Source organism: Cavia porcellus, unplaced genomic scaffold (genome assembly GCF_034190915.1).
Source record: "Cavia porcellus strain 051 isolate PalLab524CR breed Dunkin Hartley unplaced genomic scaffold, mCavPor4.1 scaffold_13, whole genome shotgun sequence".
Taxonomy (NCBI): Eukaryota; Metazoa; Chordata; class Mammalia; order Rodentia; family Caviidae; genus Cavia; species Cavia porcellus.
The window spans coordinates 12,842,398-12,864,433 of NW_026947496.1; the positions used below are offsets into that span (position 1 = coordinate 12,842,398).

Below are 22,036 nucleotides of genomic sequence, written 5' to 3' on the forward strand. Positions count from 1 at the left end.
ACTTCCGGCAGGTTCGACTTCCGGAAGGTGGGACTTCCGGAAAGTGGGTAGTCCGGGGAATTCGTAGAGTCCCTCAGCACATGGAGTGGCTACAGCTAGCCGGCTTCTGAAGAATCTCGGAGGCGCCGCAGGTGCTAGCCGTCCTCTGTGCTATTCCTGCCCGGTGAAGTGCGGGCAGCCTCGGTCATGGATTATCGGCAGTTCCTGATGAGCCAGGTGGTGCCCGGCCAGTTCGACGACGCGGAGGCCACCGACAGGTAAGCAGGGGCCTATGGGAGACCCCAACTCTCTCCATCGTCCGCCTTCTCCTCTCCTCGGGGCGCTGGCAGTTCTTTGTGGCCTAGGGAGCCAGCATCCCAGCTGGGTTTTTCCTCCTGCAAGGCCTAGCCTGTGAAAGCCACTTGTCTAGGTAGTCTGCGGGTTCTCAGGACGGTCCGCCTGGCCGAGAGGCAGGCAGAATTGGGGATCACAACTGGGAAACAGACTTTTACGTTTTGTCTACATCCAGCATTCCACAATTACGGTACTCACCGAGCACTTGGGATGTGCCGGTTTTGTCTTCTGCTGGAGAGAGTGGTGAACAAAACGAACCACAGCTGTGCTGTCACTGAACTTCACCTTCTGCTTCGGACGTGGGAACCATTAAAAAAAATCAGACAATGGCATATGATATGAGCAAAATTAAAGTAGATTGAAATAAAAGTAGCTGTCAGGCAGGGGCTAAAGTCAGCATGCCGAGGAACAACTAGAGAGCAGAGGACAAATGCAATCTCCCAGAGCGCGACCCTCTGCTGTGAAAGGAAGACCCAGAGGCCAGTGCCGAGAGCACACTGGGTGGTTGAGATAGAGATGTGAAAAGAGCTGGATCGTGTAGAGCCTTTCCAGTGTGGTGAGGAGGTAGCTATTGGTCAGGGCTTAAGAAAGCCAGGGTGAGGATTTTACTAGGGAGGTGAAGTCATTTGATTTATGATTGAAGGGAATCTTTCTGCTATGTGGAAAATGGTTATGGAGAGTGAGAGTGGAGCAGACAGACCAGCTCAAAAGTAGTAAGTCGTTAGGTTCAAAGATAGATGCTAGAGGTAGGGTCATAGAGATATTCTTTGGAGGGGGCAAAGTTTAATGGTAGATTGGATATGGAGTCTGAAAACAGCTTTAAAGATAACTCCAGCTTGTGAGGAAAATGAAAGTTATTTTGAAAATTTCGAGACTATTTTATACTTTATATTTACCATAGGAGATATTACAAGTAGATTTGATTAATCTGCCTGGATATGTTTTCAGTAAATGTGTATTGACTGCTTTCTGAGTGTCAAATCTAATGTTCGTGGGAATACACTGGCAAACACCATTCTGATTTATACAGACTTGTACTCTTGCAAGGGAAACTGGTATGAAATAATCAGACAAATTATTCTTATTAGAACTGGATAATACAGAAGAGAAATGGTTGAAGAATAGAAATTTCCCCGAACAAGTGTTAGTAAGCTGATATAGGAAGAATGAGTAGGTTTTAGTCAGAGAAATGAGAAGCCTTTTCTAGTCATAAGGTTACAGATCAAAATATAAAGACCCTTGTAGAGAAGCCAGTGTGACTGGTCAGTGGAGAGCCATAATGAGAATGCACTGATTTACCATCCACACAGGGCAGAGTGAGGATAAATCCCAGTGGTTCTCCACTGGGATGAATTTTGTTCCTTTACCTCTAGGTCTTTGCAATCTCTAGAGACATTTTAGTTGGTGACAGTTGTGTGTGTGAGGTGTGTACTGGTGGCATCTGTTGATGGAAGGCAACAATGCTGTAAAACATCCAGCTACCTTTGGCAAGGCCCTAGGGCAAAGCTGTGACCGAATGTACCACTCTAAGTTATTGGTGGTTAAAGGATTAACTTATGAAGTAATAATAAATTTCAGGTGTTTGATGATTTTCTATTCTCTTTCAATTCTTGCCCACAAGGATTTGGAACCCTGAGCCATCACAAATTAATAAATTGAGATTGATACTTGATTTTACTTAAACCCTTATCTGATTTTTTTTAGGTGGTACATAGTACTACTTGTGTTACAGGATTTCTTGCCCTTACTCTACATGAAAAGTCAAAACTAGCAACACTTCTGTTGAATTTGGCCTATAGATTGTGTGTGTGTGTGTGTGTGTGTGTGTGTGCAACCAGGAATTGAACTCAGACTTGCCAGGCAGGCACTTAGGCTGCTGAGCTAAATCCCCAGCCCTGTAGATATGTTTTGTTTGGTATACACACTGTTGTAAAAATTTCATATTCTTAGTTAAGTGGGAGATTTTATGCAAATGTCCAGATTTCAGGCTTCTCTTGAAAAACTAAGAAAATTCAGTAGCTTCAGGTCTGAATTCACAGATTGCAAAAACCTGATAGCTGTGTTCTTTTCATCCTGAACCCTTTCTCTCTGTTGTCAGTCCCTGCTTCTCTTGTCTTGTGCTTAGTCCTCCTGCAATGCTTATGTAGTGCTTGGACCATCCCTTCCCTTTGTAAACAGGATGACTTGAAGCTCTGTGTTGCAAAGTGGTGTGGACTTTGAAGTAAGGCTGCTTATTCCCACAGCTGGTTCCCTGATCAGACTTGATTTGTTCGGTGGAGAAGGTAATAGCCAGTCTAACTTCACTAAGGCAGAAGCAGACTTCACATGTGGTGTTGTTCTTTTCTAGTAGGAATTGGGCATGAGGAGTAGGCAAATAACCGAGAAACAGGGGACTGGTAGTAAGAAGGTGGGACTTACTGAGAGATGTAAGGAAAATGGATTTATCAGCATATATTTAATCTGTTACCTCATGAGTGATGTATGTATGAGTGTACTTAGATACAGAGAGCCCTTCCTGGTGCTCGTTGCAATCCAGGAAGTTTATACTCCTAGTCCTAAAAGAAAGGTACTGGAATTCCTAGTGAGTTAATCCAGTTTACCACTTTCAGTGCAACCCAAGGCAAGAATAATGACACTAAAACATATTTATAGGTATAGGGAGCTAAGGGGTCCTAAGTCCAGCCAGGATGCAGGTTCACCAGAACAAAGGCCACAACCCAGGGCCCAACTCTGGTTTTATTAATTTGCTTTTGGTTTTGGTACTGGGAATGGAACTCACAACCTTGAGCTTGCCACGCAGGCACTTTGCCACTGAGCTGTCTCCCCAGCAGGTTTTATTAATTGTTTGAGAGGGACGTGGCTAGGGGATGAGTGACAGTGAGAGTGAGTGGCCTGAGCTGGACTAGGTAGGAGGCCTGGGATCACCTCTGCGATGTGCAGAGAGAGTAATCTGCATAACACAGTGTTTTGGGGTCAGTGCTTCAGCTCGGATGTGCAGTCTTTTCTGCCCTGGGAAGTCATAGCCTCTTATCTCAAGGTTTGACCTCAGCCCACAGCATGAGGGGGGCTGCTCTGCATCCTGACCAGCTCAGTCATGATTTTTGGGAGGCACGGGGTGGGGAAGCCGCTGTCCTGTGGACTTGCTTCAAGAATTACACATCAGCTCCTCAGCCAGCCCTGTCTACATGGCTTAAAGCCAATTGAAGGGATAAAGTGATGGCCTGACCAGCTCTGTTATAACATTACATGGAAACATGACCATTTAGCCAAAATGAAGATCATTGTTCTTCTTTCAAGGAGAGTTCCCATGGTGTTCCCCGCGTAGAGACTGTATAAACAAACCAAAACACTGTTTTTTCCAGTGAGAACACAGATTTGAAGACAATCAAAGCAGAAGATGGCACTCTCTTTGAAGATCTTCCAACTAATGTGACTGAGAAGGGGGAAGGTGAGATAGAAGATGAGGAGGAGGAAGAAGAGGACTGTGACGACGACGACGGCGACTGGGACTGGGATGACGGAGCTGGAAGGCTCACCCGGGGCTCTGCCTGGAGTGGAGGGAGGAACCCGCAGGTACAGCTGTATGGAGTCTGCTGTGTCTTTTTTAAAGGGACCTTTTATGGTTCCAAAATTGAGTAACTGAAGGATTTTATTCAGATTATATTCTGTAGCCCCAGTCTTTACTCATTTCTTTAAATCTTGTGTCACACCACTCTTTAGTGCTAATCCTTATCTCTAATCTTTCCCTTTCTTGAGATACTAGACCCAAAATGAAATTACTAGTATGAGTTTAATGTTGATTTTTGGCTCCTTATTACAGAGTTTGGGGAAAATGAACATAGATCTATAGATCAGTTAGTGGGAAATACATTTAATTTATCATGTGAAGAATACACTGAAAAGAGGTAAACACTGACCTCTTTGTTGTAGTCAGCAACTTCGCCTTCTGTTACAAACGCCTTTTAAAAACAGGACCGAGAAGGGGTGGGGAGAGCACATGACGCATGGACAGGCATTGAATGTCTGAGAGTGAGTGGTCAAGACACAGCAGGACGGACCACCCTGAGGACAGACTATCGGCCAGGCATGTGCAGCCCCACCAGGGCCTGGAGGGAACCCACGCCCCTGACGCTGGCCCAGAGCCCTGCAGCCATGTGCTGCTGAGGACATCCTGGAAGGGGCCGTGAGCAGAGGTGTGTACGGATGGCAGCCCCCAACCCAGGCTGGGTATACATCAGTGGGCATGTGCTGGGGTATGACAGTGCTGAGGCGTGTGCCAGAGCCTGGAATGCCACTTCTCTATTATCAGCAACTCTGCTACACCATCTGGCTTCCTGCACTGCTACAGATGATACATAGGCTCGCAAGCAAGGGCTGACTCTGTCTGAGCGCACTCTCCACTGGGTCCTGCACACGTACAGAGGAAAGCCAACTCCCAGGATGGAGTGCCGCCCTTTAGAGCTCATCAGGTCAGAGCTCAGACAGGAGCCTGGTCTTCGTGCGTAAGCTTCCCTGGCAGAGCGCAGCACATGCCCTTCCTGCCAGTGAACACTGCTCAGCCACGTGGAATCGAGTGGCGGAAATTGGTCCACTCTATGGCCCCAGAGTTTGCCATCCTGATCTCAGCAGTGTGAGTGAGGCCAAGCACAGACTGCAGGGCAAGAGCCCCAGCAGTCCCACAGACAACCTGGAGCTGCCTGCAAGGAGCCAGCATGACCTCGATGACCAGCAAGACTATGACAATGTGGCCTCTTGACAGTATGCAGACCAAGGGCCACCATGCAGTGCTGGTACCACTTGGAACAGGTGCACCCGGGTTACGGAATCCTCAGCCTGTCTGACAGGCCCGTGAAGCTTCAGCAATATCCGGAGCTGAAGAAGCCCTGGCTGCCTCCAAGGCAAACTGCAGCCACTTGTAAAGGTCCGCAGCAGCTTGGGTGATGAACTTCGGGACTACAGAGGGAGCCTCACAAGCTGCTAGCATCCAGCCTGCAGCTCCAGCAGCCACCAGGGTCTGTGCCCACACCCTGGCTCCCCAGCGAGCATGTGGAGCACACTCCCAGGGGCCACTCCACGCTCACACTGCAGGCCTTTGGGGATGCACCTGGGGATGAGCTTGGCACTTAAGCTGCGGCCCTTCCACAGCACTGACCTCAGCTGCACCTTCCACTATCCCCTGTCCACTGCTGTTGTGTTCCCTGGAAGGAAGCAGTCAGAAGAGCAAACTTTCCCACCACAGCAGCGATGCCCCAGAAGAGTGTCTGGAAGAGATGCAGTTCTTTTGAACTGGGCAAGGAGGGTGATCTCCATCCTGAGCCAGACTGGCAGAACACCTGCATGGGGACCTGGTTCTTGGGTTCCCCTGTGACAAGGATGTCATTCTAAAGACAAAGCAGGTCACTGAGAACACTCAGGAGCTGTCCAGGGTGCCCCAGGAGTTCAGATGTGACAGTGTCATGCCCTGCTCAGAGCAGAGCCATTTGGCTGTGACAGAGGTGGCCTCACTCTTCCCAGAGAGGCCAGTCCTGGAGCCTGCATGGCTCACTGCGGCTGCTCGGTGCCAGCCCCCCACTGGCTGCAGCATGACTGCCAAAAGGCATCGCCCCCCACACCCTGAGCCAGGCACCTCTATGGACTTCCAGCTGCTGACTCAGCAGGCAGTCCAGGGCACCTGCGACATCACCAAGGCTGCCACATGGCTGGTCACCACTACCACTTGAGGGAAGCAGCAGTGACCGTGCTCCCTGCCTCACCCACAACCTGGGACCTCACTGGCCATGGGAGCTGGGCCACTCCAGGCAGTAACCCACCCCAGCAGAGCCGCCGGCATGAGTGCCTCCCCTGGCAGCCAGGTGCCCTGGAGCCCACTCCCCTCCTATAGACACAAAAGTGTCTGCCCCCTATAGTCCATGCACTGTGTCTGTACATAGCACCCCACCCTTCCTGCATGCTCTAACTGAGCATCCCTTCATGTGAGTACGTGGGCGGCAGCCCTGGCCCACCCACCTGGAGCTCTGAGGGACAAAGGAGACCGGAGCAGTGGGACCTGCATTGGTCTTTCTGTCCCCTGCTTGGTAGCTGGGACTGACAGGGTCACCAGCTATGGTCCTGATGCCACCACCTCTTATCACAGCCCCAGCTCTTACCCCTATTCTATCAACCTAAAAGGCAAACCACTTCCCTCCGTCTCCTTCCCCTGCTTTGTAGAGCGAAAAGTGTGGCTGGGCAGAGGGCTGAGCACCTGAGTCGGGGCTGGCTCCCTGGGGTCCCCAGCTCATCTAATAGTGTGGTAGTGTGGTAGTCTGAGAGCCCCTCCCCATCACCACTAAGAGGCTGGCGCCCTTTGTCACTTCCTGCACCTTGAGGTGGCTCCACCCTGGACACCTGGGCACCTGACTACAGCCTTGGGGGCTAGAGAGGCCGACAGCAGCACCCAGCAGCTGCCTTCCTGACCACCTCGCCCCCAACCAGCCCTACCTGTGTGGTCAGTGGTGGACTGGCAAGGCGTGTGTCCTGTGCACTTGTATCAAAAATAAGGCACCATGAAAAAAAAAAATGCAGTATCAGGCAGGTTGGACGGGTTCTTGCCTTTCCTTGGTATATTCCTGTAGGTACTGGCGCTTGTAACAGCGAACACCTGTGAAGGAGAAAAGCAGGTGACTTCAAACTCGTTCCTTTGTTCCTTTTTGGTTAAGCTTATTGGTACGTTTTGGATATACATAATGCTCATATTCATCACGAGAGATTTGCATCTTTATGTGATATATTTGATTCCTCTTCTTTAAAAATCGTTTCTTTTAGGCAAATCGACAGACTTCCAGCTGCAGTGCAGCCAAAATGTCTACTCCAGCTGACAAGGTTTTACGGAAATTTGAGAATAAAATTAACCTAGGTGAGCTTATAGAAAACATTATACCTTGCTGTGCCAAGAGGAAATTCTTCAAAAACCATAAAGTATTAAACAGTTTTACTGGGTCGAGAAGTAATGAGTCAAGGGTTACTGATTCTCTATTACGGCTTGAAGAAAATGGAAGCTTAGTAATTTCAAGAAATGGCTTTTGGAGGCCAGCTGACACTGTTTTTGTTTTGTTTTCCCATTTGTTATGGAAATACAAAGTTAGAGGTCCCTGTGCCTGTTCTCATTTGTCCTGTGTTAGATTTTACAGTAGGATCCTCTCAATGCAAACAGCATGTTGAAAATACTGATTTGTTTTACTAGAGGCTTTTTTTGTGGATGTTAATCACTTACTAAGCTGTAAAATGCAAGGAATCAGAGTGCTGCTTTGAACCACCACTTCTTAAAAAGCATAAAATCTTTGTTTTGACTATAAACCCAGAACCCTCTCTGTCATATGAACTGCCCACAAATGCTGTGTGCTTGAGTATCATGCAGCCGTGGTGAACCGGTGGCACACATGTTACTGTGCTTTTCTTTTAAAACAGAAGATGTTAATCTGTGAGTTATTTTTTGTAAACTAAACTTCAGTATTCAGGCTTAATAGCAGTGTTGGCAGTTTGCAGATAAATAATGGGCTTTGGCGTTTGTCTTTAAAGGTTGCCAGGGATTTAGCTCAGTGGCATAAGCGCCAGCCTGAAAAGCACTAAGTCATGAGTTTGATCCCCAGTACCAAAAAAATAAAATAGGAAAAACATAAAGTTTTGTCATCACTGATTCTGAGTCCTCGTTGCTGTTGTGGACCTGTAACTGAAAACTGTTAAGAGTTGGTACTCAAGCCATTATATTGTCCACAAAACATTAACAGATAACTGGAATTTAACATGTAGACTCAGTATTTTTGAGGCATTTCTCTACCTAGACTTCTATAGAATTCTGGCTGGGAAATTATAGCAATAGTGATAAAAGTGACAATACTGTGAAGAAAACAGAACTTAATGCTTATCTTTAAAAAACTAAGTATTTTTCATAACTGAACTGTCATACATATAGTACAGTATTTAGGGAATACAGAAGGAAAGCAAGAGGGGGAAGTAGTGTTGAATTCAGAGGGGCTGTGAATGTCCTTTTATTTATATATTACTTATATAATGTGTCTTTCGTTCTTAGATAAGCTAAATGTCACTGATTCTGTCATAAATAAAGTCACTGAGAAGTCTAGACAAAAGGAAGCAGACATGTAAGTAATATTTTAATTATAAAATATGGGTGACAGGGACAAACTAACAAAATTGTTTTGCACAGGTGCTTACTTGTTTCCGTTTAGCTTCGATGGCATAGCCTGTGTGAAGGGAATTTGAAAACCCTAAACGAGTCTTAGGAAATATGGTAAAACTCTAACCTTCAAAGTCGCAGGCTGCTTTCATGGCGGGAGCGGTGTGTTTGTAGTTTTCAGTTGCACTAAATTTGTAAAACTGTTCCTGTTTCAGAATTTATTAAGAATTATTTCCTTGCATGAAGTATCTTTTAAAATCTAGGGGAAGTTTTAAAACTAAATAAAAGTATAACTGACAATTGTTTTCATGTATACTTATGTTTTGGTTTTTTTTTTTTTTTTTTGGTACCAGGGATCAAACTCACAACCTTGAGCTTGCCAGGCAGGCGCTTTTTGCCGCTGAGCTAAATCCCCGGCCCTATACTTATGTTTTCAGAGCAAATTGTTTTAAGCCCCAGCTAACTTCTCTTACGTGCTAAACTTTACTATCCCTGTGTTACAGAAAATACCACCACAACTAGCAGCATTAGAACTGCCTTAAAAGCCAGTTTTTGTGGTTTACTGTTTGGGTCAAGAGAGCAGCTTCCAGACAGACCCCTAGTCTCTCCTTACCTGCTGCCGTGTCTGTGCCTTGTGTTTGGATCTGTTCCTTGGGGTTCGTGCGCTGCAGTCAGGTCCGGTACCAGAGCTGAAGCCAAGCCGGGTCCGCATTTGAAGACCAAAGAGAAAGCCTTGTAAATAAATGGCTTTCGTTCTGTTTGCGGGACAGACAGGCTGGCTATTTTGTTGTCTCTGTGCTCCAGCTTCACTGTTATTCAGCGCTGCTGGAGCGAGGAGGGGCACTTCCCCTGCACACGTCCCCCTGTGCCCGAGAGGACTGCAGCTGCGCTCAGAGGAGGCGAAGGAGGTGTCTCCGGGGGTAGAATCTACAGCTGAATCATGAAGTCTTGTTAGGAAAGGAGCTGCTTAGGCATTTTCACAAAATGATGGACTTTTAGAAGCATTATTTTGGCTTCTCTCACTGAATTTTGAATGTATCAACTATACTTTTTGTTTCTGGTTAGGTATCGCATCAAAGATAAGGCAGACAGAGCAACCGTAGAACAGGTACAATTCAAATGTATTGCAACTCTTCCTTTGAATTAACATTTCTTTCCTCTTTGGCTTGAAGTTTGCTTTTATCCTTGCTTAATGCTAATGGTACCTAAAGCCACTCCTGTAGAAAGTTACTGCTTTTATGATTTTGAACTTAGAAATGAGCGTGTGGCTTTAGAGTAGAACCGTTAGCCAGTCACGCACAGTCGTGGTCCCTCCATGGCCCTGTGAAGCCACCTGCAGTACTTTTCCCTTCTCAGAAGCAGAGAGATGACCAGACTGGGAACTTCTTAAGCAAGGTTTCTAGGAATTCCGTAGGCTTTCTTGGGAAATGGATGGATTATCTGCCGTGAAGCAGGGTGTGAGAGGGGAGAGAGAGGTAATGCTGTCAATTGCTCATTGAAATTTCATTCTCTCAGAAATGATTCGCTTCATTCTTTGTCCTTAAGAGGGGAGGAAAATTGGCCCCTAATTCTCGCACATGCCGAGGGAGGTGATGGGATGTTACCATTGGTTCAGATTTTCAGTGTGAAGAAAATGAACTATGCTACCCACCACCTCTCTCTTCCACCCACACACATGTTCAAACACTATGGATAGTAGTTTCTTCACCTAAGGAGCCTTGGTTTAAGAAATGATACCCCTTGTGTCACCAGCCTCACCCCAAAGGATCAGCTCCTGTCCAGTGGTTCTGAGATCTAGAACCATTTTGCTGTGAAGATTCCATTGTTTGGAGCGAGGTCTGGCTCTGTGTCTTCAGTGTCCTATAATTTCTTCTGTGTGATTTGAGCTGTTCGTTTTGTGTTTTGTTTGTCTTGTCTTTTTGAGATAGGGTTTCACTGTGCAGTTTCGGCCAGCCTTGAACTCACTTTGTAGGCCAGGCCAGCCTTAAGCTTGCACTGATCTTCCTGCCCTGGCCCCCAAATGCTGGGATTATAGCAGTGCACCACCACATCCAGCCTTTGTGTGATTTGTTTTTGTGATTGAAAGCAAAGTTCGTGGTCTAGTTCAGAAAGATGAGATGCAGCCTAAATTTTCAGACCCTAAAATAACTTGAGATCCTTTCTGTTTCAGAATTAATTTTGAATAAGAGTGTATCTGTTGAGTCTTCCTTTCCTTTTTAAAGATACTTGCCTGTAAGTCTGTCGTTTCCCATTCCCCATTTTTCCTAAGACATTGTTATGTAGTTCTTTCATACGCCCCTTACAGATCTCCCTAGGAATTCTGCAGAAGGGCAGCCCCACCTAGACCCCGCACCAGCCAGCCTGCTTCCCCTCAGGAGGAGCCCTGCAGCCAAGGGCACCTGTACACTCACTTCACCGTCATTCCTCTTGAGTTGCAGGGTGGCAGTGTGGCATTTAGGCCCTGGTCAGCTGTGCTTGTTTTCTTTACAGTATCCTCAGCTTGTGCTGTAACCGTGTCCACCTCGCTGAATATGTGACCTGAGATGGGTCGAGGTTTGACCGGTTGAGCCGGTGTCACTGCAGTGCCGGAGGGGCCTCCGAGCCACAGGGGGCGCTGCTGCTGTCCTTTGAAACTGCATGTACACGTCGGGCTGCTTCAGTTTAGAGATGGACAAGAACGGCGTTAAATTTTTTACTTTTAAGTTCTTGGCTAAGAGGACATTGAAATTCTTTTTACCAAGGCTGAATACTTAGGGGCAGGGCACACTGTGGTCCTGGGTCCCTGGAGGATTACTCGAGACCACAGGTTTGAGATGATCCTAGGTAACTTCAAGACCCTTAACTCCAAAGAAAAGCTTTACAATGATTTTGGAGGTGGCTCCTCCCTGATTCACTCTAGCACAGCAGGTGTCTGCAGACTTCCAAACAGCCCACTCATGAATACTTGGGCTTTGCAGCTTGTGTTTAGTTTCTCTTGAATGATTAAATATCTTGTTAGTGACTTCTTATATTGATTAGGTGGTTGAGTGATACTTTTAGACACACTGAGTTAAGGAAGAGATATTAAAACCGCCTCACTTGTTTTTGTTTCTTTTAATGCACTAACAAGAGAATGTGGAATTATGTAGGTGGTCGGCCTTGTATTTCTGTTAGTTAACATTGGGCTGAAGTCCAGCTCTGCTTCCCTCACACTTGAGAGGCTTTGGTTCCCACAACTCAGTGCACATCTCGGTGTGGGTCCCTAGTTCGAGGGGAGACAAACACTGACCCCCGAGTCACCCGGAAGCACTTCGGTGTGCTGTTGTGCATTAATGCATTTGGGTCCGTCTTCTGGGCATCTCAGTTTTCACCTTCCTTTTTAGGTGTTGGATCCCAGGACGAGAATGATTTTATTCAAGCTGCTGACAAGAGGGATCATATCAGAGATAAATGGCTGCATCAGCACAGGAAAAGAAGTGAGCTTTTCTTTGGATGACTGAATATTTTCATGTTTGTCTTCTTATTTCAAATAACAACTGAAATGCCAGCACTAATAAATCAACGTTGCCTTTAAAGAAAGGACTAGAAGTGTAGCTTAGTAACAGAGCACGAGCGTGCACAAGGCCCGGGGCCTGAATGAGAGAGACCGAGACCTGGGGGAGCTCAATGCCGTGTTTCCGAAGCCAGCAGCTTATTCACAGTTACAGCTGGGTGGGAAGTGATAGCTGTAAGTGTCCTTTTTGACAGCAGTTGCTGCTTTCTGTCACTTTTTCACTGAGTTTAGTTGTGCCCAGCAGTAAGCTTATATGTTCAGGCTGTTGGAGGCCTGAATTCTCATTAACAAGTTGCTAGCTGGGAGCCAGGTATGGCGGGGCAGACTATGATTGCAACAGTCTGGAAGGCTGAGGCAGGAGGATTGCAGATTCCAGTCCAGCCTGGACAACCAGCAAGACCTGTCTCGACATAATAAAAAGCAAAAAGAGCTGGGACTGTAGCTCGGTGATCATGTACCATGGGTTCAATCCCCAGGACTTCACATACACAAAAGCCATTTATTAGGCAAGGGTTTATGGTCTCATTTCTGTGAGTCAGACTTGCTCCTTTTTTTTTTTTTTTTTTTTTTTTTTTAATGGATATGGAGAAAGGCAAACATGGTGTTTTTAAATTGCCAGCTCATTGTATATAAGAATTATTAGCTATAAGAATAGTCTTAAATATTTTCTATATTTGAGATAAAAGGTTTGAAACCAGTTTTCACATATAAATACATTTTGCTGTGTGTGTGCAGTCTCCCATCGCCTGACAGCGGGCTGTGCCCTGAAAACTGCATCCATGGTTTTGTTGTACGAACTTGATAGTGTGCAATCGCACCCATGGGGACCACCACGGTGCCACCTTGGGGTGTGAGTCGACGGAGCGCGCGGCGGGTATGGCCCACCGATCGGTGAAGTTACTGAGATAAACGGCTGCGTGTCTGTGATGGTTCATAGTCCAGCGCATCTTCAGAGCTAGTGGTGTTCTCTGTGAACAGTGTTTCATCTCTCTTGACTTTGAGGTTAGAGTATAGCATATTGGAAAAGTGAACACTAACCCAACCTTTATTTTTGTTTTTGACCAAAAATAGGCTAATGTGTACCATGCCAGCACCCCAAATGGAGAGAGCAGAGCCATCAAAATTTACAAAACTTCTATTTTGGTATTCAAGGATCGGGATAAGTATGTCAGTGGGGAATTCAGGTAAGCTCGGATTTCTCTTCTCCCAGTTTCTTTTCATTTCTCTTTGTTAAAACATTAAATCAGAGTAGTGGAATGATGGATATAACAAGTATTTTCGTTATTCAAGGTTTCGTCATGGCTACTGTAAAGGAAACCCCAGAAAAATGGTGAAAACTTGGGCGGAGAAAGAAATGAGGAACTTGATCAGGTGACTGGGTGTGGGGTGCCTGCAGCCCTTCCGGCCGGCAGGTGCCTCCTGGTGCTGCTCTGCCCACAGAGAGGGACTCCTCAGGGCCCCTAGTGCTGCCCAGTGGGGCGGCAGAAACAGTACTGATTGCCCGTCCTCTGCGTAAGGTGGCAGCGCTGTTTGCGTGTGGTCAGTAAGGCTACTCATCCGAATGGCCTTGTAAGCCACACGAGAACACGGTGAGAATCCGTACTAAGGGTTTTCAACAGGGAAGTGACACAGCTGGTTATGGTAATGCATGTCACCTTTTTGTGGGGTAGAAGGGTACCGGAATTGCCTCATGCTTGCCAGGCAGACATGCCACTTCTTAATAGTACTTGATTTAACCATGTTATTCCATCATTTTTAAAATTCCAGTCCAGTTTTGGATACAACAAAGATAAAGTGTGAAAGGTCAAGTACCTTGTTGAGATCAGGATTCCTTAAAATGTGGTGATTTTTCCCTTCCCTCTCCAGTGTCTTTTAACCTGTTATATCAGATGCTATGCAGTGGATAATTGTTGGGCAAGTATTTTTTGTTGTGAAATTCTTTTGAACTCCTGCGATACACTAGCTATTAGGTAGGTGTGAATCCAACAGTTTTTTTGTGTGTGTGTACTTTTTTTTTTTTAATCTTTTTACTGGTACCGGGGATCGAACTCACGACCATCTGCTTGCAAGGCAGGTGATTATGCCGCTGAGCTAAATCCCCAGCCCCTAATCCAACAGTTTTTACTGAGCATTTTTCAGACTTACCAAGTCAAAAGATAGGGTCAGCGTATCTGCTGTATTTGATCAGCTCTAGGATGCACATTTTCAACAGTTTAATGTCTCTGAGTTGGGATGGCTCTTACGGGCTGTGGTACGTGGTAGTTTACTAGCCAGCATTTTGTCATTCAGAGTCGCGCATACTGGTGCCACTCCTGTCACTGGCACCTTAGACTCTGAAATATGCCACACAATTGGGAGGCCCTGTGCTCCTTGCTGACAGTAGCAGTTGTCTGGACTGTTGCTCTTAATTTGTTTAGATACCTTTTTGACATTTTGTTGTCCTCTTCTGTGTTACCACAGGTTAAACACAGCGGAGATACCGTGTCCCGAACCAATAATGCTAAGAAGTCATGTTCTTGTCATGGGATTCATTGGCAAAGATGACATGTGAGTGTGTAGGACACTAAGCACGTCACGCATAGGCCGTGTGGTTCAGGGCTTTGTGTTACCCAGCGTGTGAATTTCCAGCACTCCTCGCCTGCATCTTTCTCACCTCCTTAATGCGTGCGTGTGGGCGGCTTCACTTTTGACGCTGGGAGCGCTTCAGAGTACACAGTGTGCTGGGCAGCACCTGCCTGTCGGCCGCCTGTTAGCAGGGGGTAGACGTAGTGAGATGAGCTGTCCCATACAAGTTCCAGGATGAGGCTGGAAGAGAAGTGTGAAGCAGGAAGATGTGTCCTTGGTCATCTCATCTTCGTTTGTTCGCTTTTCATTCAAGGCCCGCGCCACTCCTGAAGAACGTCACATTGTCAGAGTCCAAGGCCCGGGAGCTCTATCTGCAAGTCATTCAGTGCATGCGGAGGATGTACCAGGACGCCAGGCTCATCCACGCGGATCTCAGCGAGTTTAACATGCTGTGAGTGGGGTTCGTCCCCTCAGAGCCACCACAGTGTCATTTCGTGACCTTTTTAAAGTGATAGGCAAAATCCCAGCCTACGACATTCTACAGTTGCGGCATTCTACAGCTGTGGCATTGGCGTCCCCATGGTGACAACTAAGATGTGGTCCCTGCCCTCAGTGACCCGAGTCCCAGAACTGACTGAACGGGCTTGGGAAATTTTCTCAGCTCTCAGCCCGTCAGTCGGGTGACTTCTTAGCCCCCATGGTCATGTTGTGAATGGCTCCCTGCTTTCTAAAGAATAGAATTCTTTAAAATCGAGGGTGCAGCCCGTGGTCTCTGCTCGCAGGTACCATGCGGGCGGCGTGTACATCATCGACGTCTCGCAGTCTGTGGAGCATGACCACCCGCACGCCCTGGAGTTCCTGCGGAAGGACTGTGCCAACGTCAACGGTGAGGCTTCTGGGGGTGGGCTCCCACCTGTGCAGTGTGTGCACCCCGGTTACACTCGGGGTGTGAGGCCTCCCTCGGCTCGGCCTGGCCCGGGGTAGCTCAGTGGGGAAGTGGCCCAGGTTCCGGCCCAGCCCCACAGCCAGAACTCCTGTCACTACCTTGTCTGCTGTGGCAAACCATGCCTGGGAAGTGGTGCGCGTTTGTTTCCTGTGCAGTAGCTGGAATCTTTTTTCCCTTCTGCAACTGTCAGCAGCATCTTCCTCCGGCAGATTTCTTTCTGAAGCACGCTGTGGCAGTGATGACCGTGCGGGAGCTCTTCGACTTCGTCACGGATCCGTCCATCACACACGAGAACATGGACGCCTACCTCTCTAAGGTGAGGCAGGTGTGGGGGCAGGCTTGAAGGCAGCCGCAGAATTGCGTTTGTGTGGTGCTTTTGAGAAGCTCACACTACTTAGTGCAACTCACACATTGATAGCTTCTTAAGCCTGTGATTTCACAGATGGGGATCAAGAGCCCAGCACAGGCTGGGCATGTTGGAAGTCGCAGGCTGAGGCAGGAAGATTGCTTGAGTTGACAAATTCAAGAGCAATCAACCAGGACAGCATGGAGTCATTAGAAAAACGAGGTGCCTTAATTTCAGTCATTTGGCAAGATTACATAAGCTGTCAACCTTCAGGAATATTTAGTAGTAAATCCATTAGTGGGGTTTTTTTTGGGTGGGGGGTACCTGGGATTGAACTCACAACCTCACGTTTAACACACAAGCACCTGAGCCGCTGAGCTAAATCCCCAGCATCCCATTAGTTTTTTTACCATTAATTCTCCCATGTTTCTGAGAAGCTTTCCTTAAGATAGAGGTTTTTTAATTAAGTTGTAATAAAATCTGCTTACCGTAAAATGTACTATTTTAGCAATGTTGTTTTGTGATGCTGGGATTTGAACCCTTGCCCTGCTAGACAAGCACTCTGCTGCTGAGTTACCCCCTTTTGTAGCTGTCTTTAAACATGCAGCTCGGGGGCATCAGGTTCATCAGCCCACCGCACATGTTGTTCCCGCACGTCTTCAGCCCCTTCCGCCCTCCCAGGCCGGCTCTGTCCCCAGCAGAAGCCGCGCTGCCACCTGTCCTCAGGGCCCGAGTGCTTCCGCTGCTGCTTGTGCCTAGACACTTATAGTGTGTGACTTTTACATAACCAGCTCATTCCATAATTCAGCTCACTGAATTAGGTCCTCACAGATCATCCCTGGGGTGGCGTAGGACAATGTTTTTTCTTTTGAGGGCTCACAGTACCCCATAGCGTGCACCCCACACTTTGTGCATCAATTGCTCATCTGTTAATGGCAGCTTTTTTGGTGATGCCTGTAGGAAAAATCCTGCGCCATCTGAGCTCACTGTATCCTTTGAGAAGTGGAAAGAGGTGGCGCCTGTGAAGACGGGAATAAGCTCAGAGAGAGCCTGCGGAGTGTGTCCATCTTGTATAGGTCCAAGTCGAGGACAATGACCTCTTCTTTTCTCTCACAGGCCATGGAAATAGCCTCTCAGAGGACTAAGGAGGAGCGGTCCAGCCAAGATCATGTGGATGAAGAGGTAGGGCATGTTCTCTGTTCACAGCGTCAGGAACACCTTTGTTCTGAGGGTCGCCTACACAGGCAGCACTCATGCTGGGAGAGTATAAACTTGACTTTACAGATGGAGCATAATTTAACTGAGCTGAGTTGGATTGCTTCATTTCATGCCATCACCAGCCTATTAGCCTGTTGTCCTAGCAGAGAAAAATTAAAGAGCTGTGCAGTCTGTGAATCAGAGGCCGGGGTGTCACACATCCACGATCTCAGGGTTCTGGGAGGCTGAGGCAGGAGGATTGCAAGTTTGAGTCCAGCTCAGACAATTTAGTGGCCACCAAGTGAGACCCTTTCTTAAAATCTCAAAAAGTTTAGAAAGGGCTGGGATGGGCTCTAAGTTCAGTTCCTAGGTGTGTGTGTATGGGGGATGATTTTGATTTTTTAAGCTACTTCACGTTGATTCCATGTATTTTGTAGATTTTAAATACTGAGCCTTTGGTGAAAACAAGCAAGGAAGAAGTCAGGGTACTTTTAAAAAGGCTCCACGACATGCTTTTTGCCTTTTAAAATCCTGGTAGCTGTTAATGTGACAAGAGCCTCGCTTGTTTGTTTTTTGTTTGTTGCTGTTTTGGTGGTTTTTTAGCTATTCTTTCCACGTAGGGTTTTTATTTTTTTTTTATATTTATTTAAGTACCAGGGATCAAACTCACAACTCTTGCTTGCCAGGCAGGCGCTTATGCCGCTGAGCTAAATCCCCAGCCCGTTTTGGTGTTCTTTGAGACAGGTTCTCATTCTGCGGTGCAGGCTGGCCTTGATTTCAATGTGTAGCTCAGGCTGGCTTGAAAATTGCTGTGGTCTTAGCCTCCCGAGAACTGGGATCACAGGTGTGAGCCACTGAGCTCGCCTGCGAGGTGTCTTTGGCATCCAGGCTCAGCAGACTGGTGGCATCCTGTGGAGCAGCCTCTGTCACTCCCTCTCCCTGAAGGCGAGACCTGTTCTAATGCAGTTTTTTTCTTGAAAATAAATCATATAAAAAATGTAGTGTTTTATGATGAGTAACAGATCACGTTGGCCAGCACCAGTGTGCTGGAGCCGGTGGCAGACTCAGGTTCCGCCGGGGCTCGTCGGGTGAGGGTGCCAAGGGCCAGTGGGAAGCGGACCAGGAACCGAGTGGCTATGGCTCCTCCTCCATCTCACAGGTGTTTAAGCGGGCGTATATCCCCAGAACCTTGAACGAGGTGAAGAACTACGAGCGGGACGTGGATGTGGTGATGAGGCTGAAGGAGGAGGACATGGCCATGAACGCACAGCAGGACAGCGTGAGTGGCCTGGGTCCTGGACGCCTTTTCCACCCCATCCGGAGCTCTGCGGGGCTGAGCGTGGGGTCTGAGCCCGCAGGATGCACACCCCACGTCCCGTGTCCTGGCGTGCGCTGAGGGGTGTTGTGAGGGGCGAGGTGTCTGCAACAGGGCCAGCAGCCTCATGGCAGCGAGGGCCAGGCCAGCCAGGGGACCACCACAGGTACACGCCTGGTCCACCACGCGTGTTTCAGGAAGAGTTTGCTATTACAGGACCAGATAATAAGTGTTTGGGGCTTTGTAAGCCAAGAAGCAAAATAGAGGCTGATATGTAGGGCGAAAATATCAGAGAACAGAAAAAATTCTGTTCAGAACTTTCATTCATGCAGCTGAACCTGTGTTTGGTAATAGTTCAGCATAGCCTTTGGAAATACGCTGAGAAGAAAAAGGTGAGGTCAGGGCTGGGGGTTTAGCTCAGCAGCATAAGCGCCTGACTTGCAAGCAGGCGGTTGTGAGTTCGATCCCCAGTACCAATTAAAAAAAAAAAAGTGAGGTTATGTGGGAAAGGAGGTGTCATCTCACCTGTGGGGTTCAGACTGCTGCTCACCTGTTGGGGTTCACATTGCTGGCAGGTGCTCACAGGCAAGAAACACCCGCTGCCGGTGGGATTGGCCTGCAGGTGTGGACAGGAATGATGCCCATAGTAGAATCTGGGTGTCACAGTCGATCAGGCATTTCAGCAGTGCAGTGTATCTGTCACCTCTTAGGCTGATTTTGATGTTTTTTTTTCCTTTTGGTTGCAAGATTCTCTACCAGACTGTCACAGGACTGAAGAAGGATTTGTCAGGAGTCCAGAGGGTAAGGACAATGTGTGGTAATGCTTCCATGAAAACTAGCGATCATAGCAGTGAAAGCAAACGGCGTCACACTGAAATTGCTATTTTTTAAAAAACAGTCTTGCTTTGATTTTTATATTTTAGGAGGGCAGGGGTTCAGTAGTTTTAATTGAATAACAAAGGCAGTTCCTTTTTAAATTTTTACTAACTGCTTAAATGAAGGAGCACATTTTGCTTTTTTGACCGTTGGCTGTGTTTCTCTGGGAAGACCTGAGCTGAGGGAGCTGCCTCGGCCTCCCAGAGCGCTGGGATTGTAGGCCACCAGCTCAGTTTATAGCAGGAAGTGGGGTGCGGAATTAGTGTTCATAGGGTTTAGGACATGAAGGTTTTGCTCCAGCTAGTTTTATACATTGCTTTTAAAGACCTTATCTTATAAAAAGAAACCACCCTCTTTTAAAAACTGCTTTCTACTGCAGGAAAAAAGAAAACTGCTCAATATCCAGAAACATGAAAAATTCTCTGGCTGAAAATTGTCTCCCTCTGGATTGCGGTAGTTTGTTGCTGGAAGCATAGCTCAGGGGTGTCTTCAGCCGTGAGGTGCAGGCGCAGTTCAGGTCCTCCCAGGCCCAGCTGCCCCAGCTCGTGCAGTGAGTGGCCACGGTTCTGGTGCTGATCCCGGCCCGGAAGCCTGCGCCCTCCCCTGTTCTGGGCCCTCGGCGCAGCACCTCAGGAGCTTCCTCCCTGCTGATGACCTGCTGTTCTGATGTTGTTTTCAGAGCACAGCTGCAGTGTTAAAACTGGAATCCTATGCTACCGTGTTCAGTAATGTCCTAGCCGTTGGCTTTGAGTAACATGGTCCTGTGATCATTTCAAGGTGCCCGCACTCCTCGAAAGTGAAGACGAGGAGAAGACCTGTTCAGATTCTGAGGACGCCGAGAGCGCCGGGCACTCCGACAGTGACTCTGAGGAGCAGGGAGGCCACGATCGGGGCCAGAAGCACCCCACCGAGCCCGCCGGGGACCGGAAGGTGGGCAGGCGCCCCTGCACCCCAGCCCACTGGGGGCAGCCAGGCCGAGCTGCTTTGTGCTAGCTCAGGATCGGGCTGAGACCTGGATGGCACCCCCGATTCCAGCTTCAGTGTCTAAAAGGGACCCTTGGTTTAGCCAGGGTGTGGGCTGCTGGGTGGGACCCTAGGCATTTCATGGGGAGGACAGCCTGGGGTCAGCACACTGATCAGCAGTGCGGGCGGGATTGTTCCCACAGCACAGTGTATGAGAGCTGCACCCTGCACAGGGCTCAGAGCTGGCCTCCACCTGGCGGTCATCCCTAGCCCTCCCCGCAGACTTGAGACTGCTGGGAAGGGTCCATGACCGCCTCCTGAGTGCCACCTTCAGTCTTAGTTTATCCTTTCAGCCTTACAAAATTTGGGTTCTGTGACGAGCTAGACAGGCTCCACTGCCTGGACATTTCTCTCTCTACCAGAAGCAAATATTTTGCCTTTTTCCAACTTCTATTTCTGTTAGAACATAAAAATAATAAGTCAAAAAAAGAAAAAAGTGGTTGTAACAATGACATCCACAGAGATACTTTTTTTCCTTCATACTGGGAATCCCACAGAGTTATTTGTGATGAAGCTAGCTGTCTTTACAGTTCTATAAGAGAGCTCCAGATTGGGTGTGGTTGGTACACACCTGTAATCCCAGCAGTCTGGGAGACTGAGGCAGGAGGGTCACATATTTGAGTCCAGCGCAGACAGTTCTGCAATGTAGTAAGACTCTGTCTCTGGCTGGGGATTTGGCTCAGCAGCATAAGCGCCTGCCTGGGCAGGTGTGAGGTCATGAGTTCCATCCCTGGTACCGAAAAAAAAAAAAAAATGACCCTGTCTCAAATAAAAACAGGCTGGGGATGTAGCTGAGTTTGAAGGCCCTGGGATCAATCCTTGGCACTTCTCTCCCCTCAAAAATCTTACCTCAGGGTCTGCCACTAACTGACACTCGGTTTTGGGGGGTGGGGTCTTGTTTTTTTGAGACAGGGTCTCACCATGCAGTTCAGGCTGGCCTGACACTCACTTTGTAGCCCAGGCTGGTCTCAAAACTTGCCACAGTCCACCTGCGTCAGTCTCCCCAGTGCTGGGATACAGGAGTGCATCACCACGCCAGGCTTTTTTTTTTTTTTTGAATGATACTGTTTTCCTTCCATGTGTGAGTGTTTACTTAGTGGTAATTGTGAGGATCTAGTGTTCCAAATGAATGAACTGATGGAGGTTTTGGTTTATGTTTTCACAGGAAAGAAAAAAGATGGTCAAGGAAGCCCAGAGAGAGAGAAGAAAACAAAAAATTCCTAAACATGTGAAGAAGAGAAAGGAGAAAACCGCCAAGAAAAAGAAAGGCAAATAGAGCCTGACCTGGTCAGCTGCCCGCTGGCCCCTCCTGCGTGTGGACGGCTGCGCCCCTCGCTGGGGCCCCGCCCTGCCCTGCCTCCCCACCTACCCGCCTCTGTGGACAGGATTTCTGCAGTGCAGAACATCACAGAGATGTTTATTTTTATGTATTTTTTCTTCTGCCAAATGTGTCGGAAGCACCCTCAGTCTTTAACTGCGGGGCACATCCATGGCTGGTGTGTGAGTGTAAAGGCACGTTAGGCAAACTTACGGGAGTGGTGCTTTCTTTCCTTGTCTGGAGTCACTGGTGACATGGCCATGGTTTGTGTGACACCGGCCACAGCTGTGTGCTCTCAGCACTGACCCCAGGGGCCCTCGTGGGATCGCTTCGCTGGCTGCGTCCCTGGCAGCCGCCCGCTGTCTGTATGCCTATAGTATTTGAGGATGCCAGGTGCCAGGGAGAGCAGTGCACG

The 22,036-nt window shown here is 47.9% G+C and overlaps 1 protein-coding gene across 2 annotated transcripts; it reads left to right on the top strand.

The window, feature by feature from the left end:
* Positions 1–12: 12 nt before the first annotated feature.
* Riok1 (RIO kinase 1) lies at positions 13–21,833 on the top strand. Of its 2 annotated transcripts, XM_003468856.5 has the most exons (17): positions 13–257; positions 3,696–3,906; positions 7,135–7,225; positions 8,399–8,468; positions 9,569–9,611; positions 11,866–11,958; positions 13,107–13,219; positions 13,326–13,406; positions 14,496–14,582; positions 14,914–15,051; positions 15,383–15,486; positions 15,756–15,862; positions 17,009–17,074; positions 18,249–18,368; positions 19,152–19,205; positions 20,058–20,210; positions 21,469–21,833. In XM_003468856.5, the coding sequence occupies exons 1-17, from the start codon at positions 187–189 to the stop codon at positions 21,577–21,579; spliced, it is 1,713 nt and encodes a 570-aa protein (XP_003468904.1). In that variant the 5' UTR covers positions 13–186; the 3' UTR covers positions 21,580–21,833. The 2 variants fall into 2 exon arrangements, with proteins under 2 accessions (XP_003468904.1, XP_013006797.1); XM_013151343.3 differs by lacking the exon at positions 3,696–3,906 and having other exon boundaries at positions 67–257.
* The last annotated feature ends 203 nt before the right edge of the window (positions 21,834–22,036 follow it).

What these genes read in the sequence shown, in the direction of transcription:
- Riok1 (XM_003468856.5), top strand. Translation starts at nt 187, where the DNA reads ATGGATTATCGGCAGTTCCTGATGAGCCAGGTGGTGCCCGGCCAGTTC. An exon ending in TTCATTGGCAAAGATGACAT is followed by an intron (nt 14,583 to 14,913) that starts GTGAGTGTGTAG and finishes TTTTCATTCAAG; the next exon opens with GCCCGCGCCACTCCTGAAGA. An exon ending in ATTTGTCAGGAGTCCAGAGG is followed by an intron (nt 19,206 to 20,057) that starts GTAAGGACAATG and finishes GATCATTTCAAG; the next exon opens with GTGCCCGCACTCCTCGAAAG.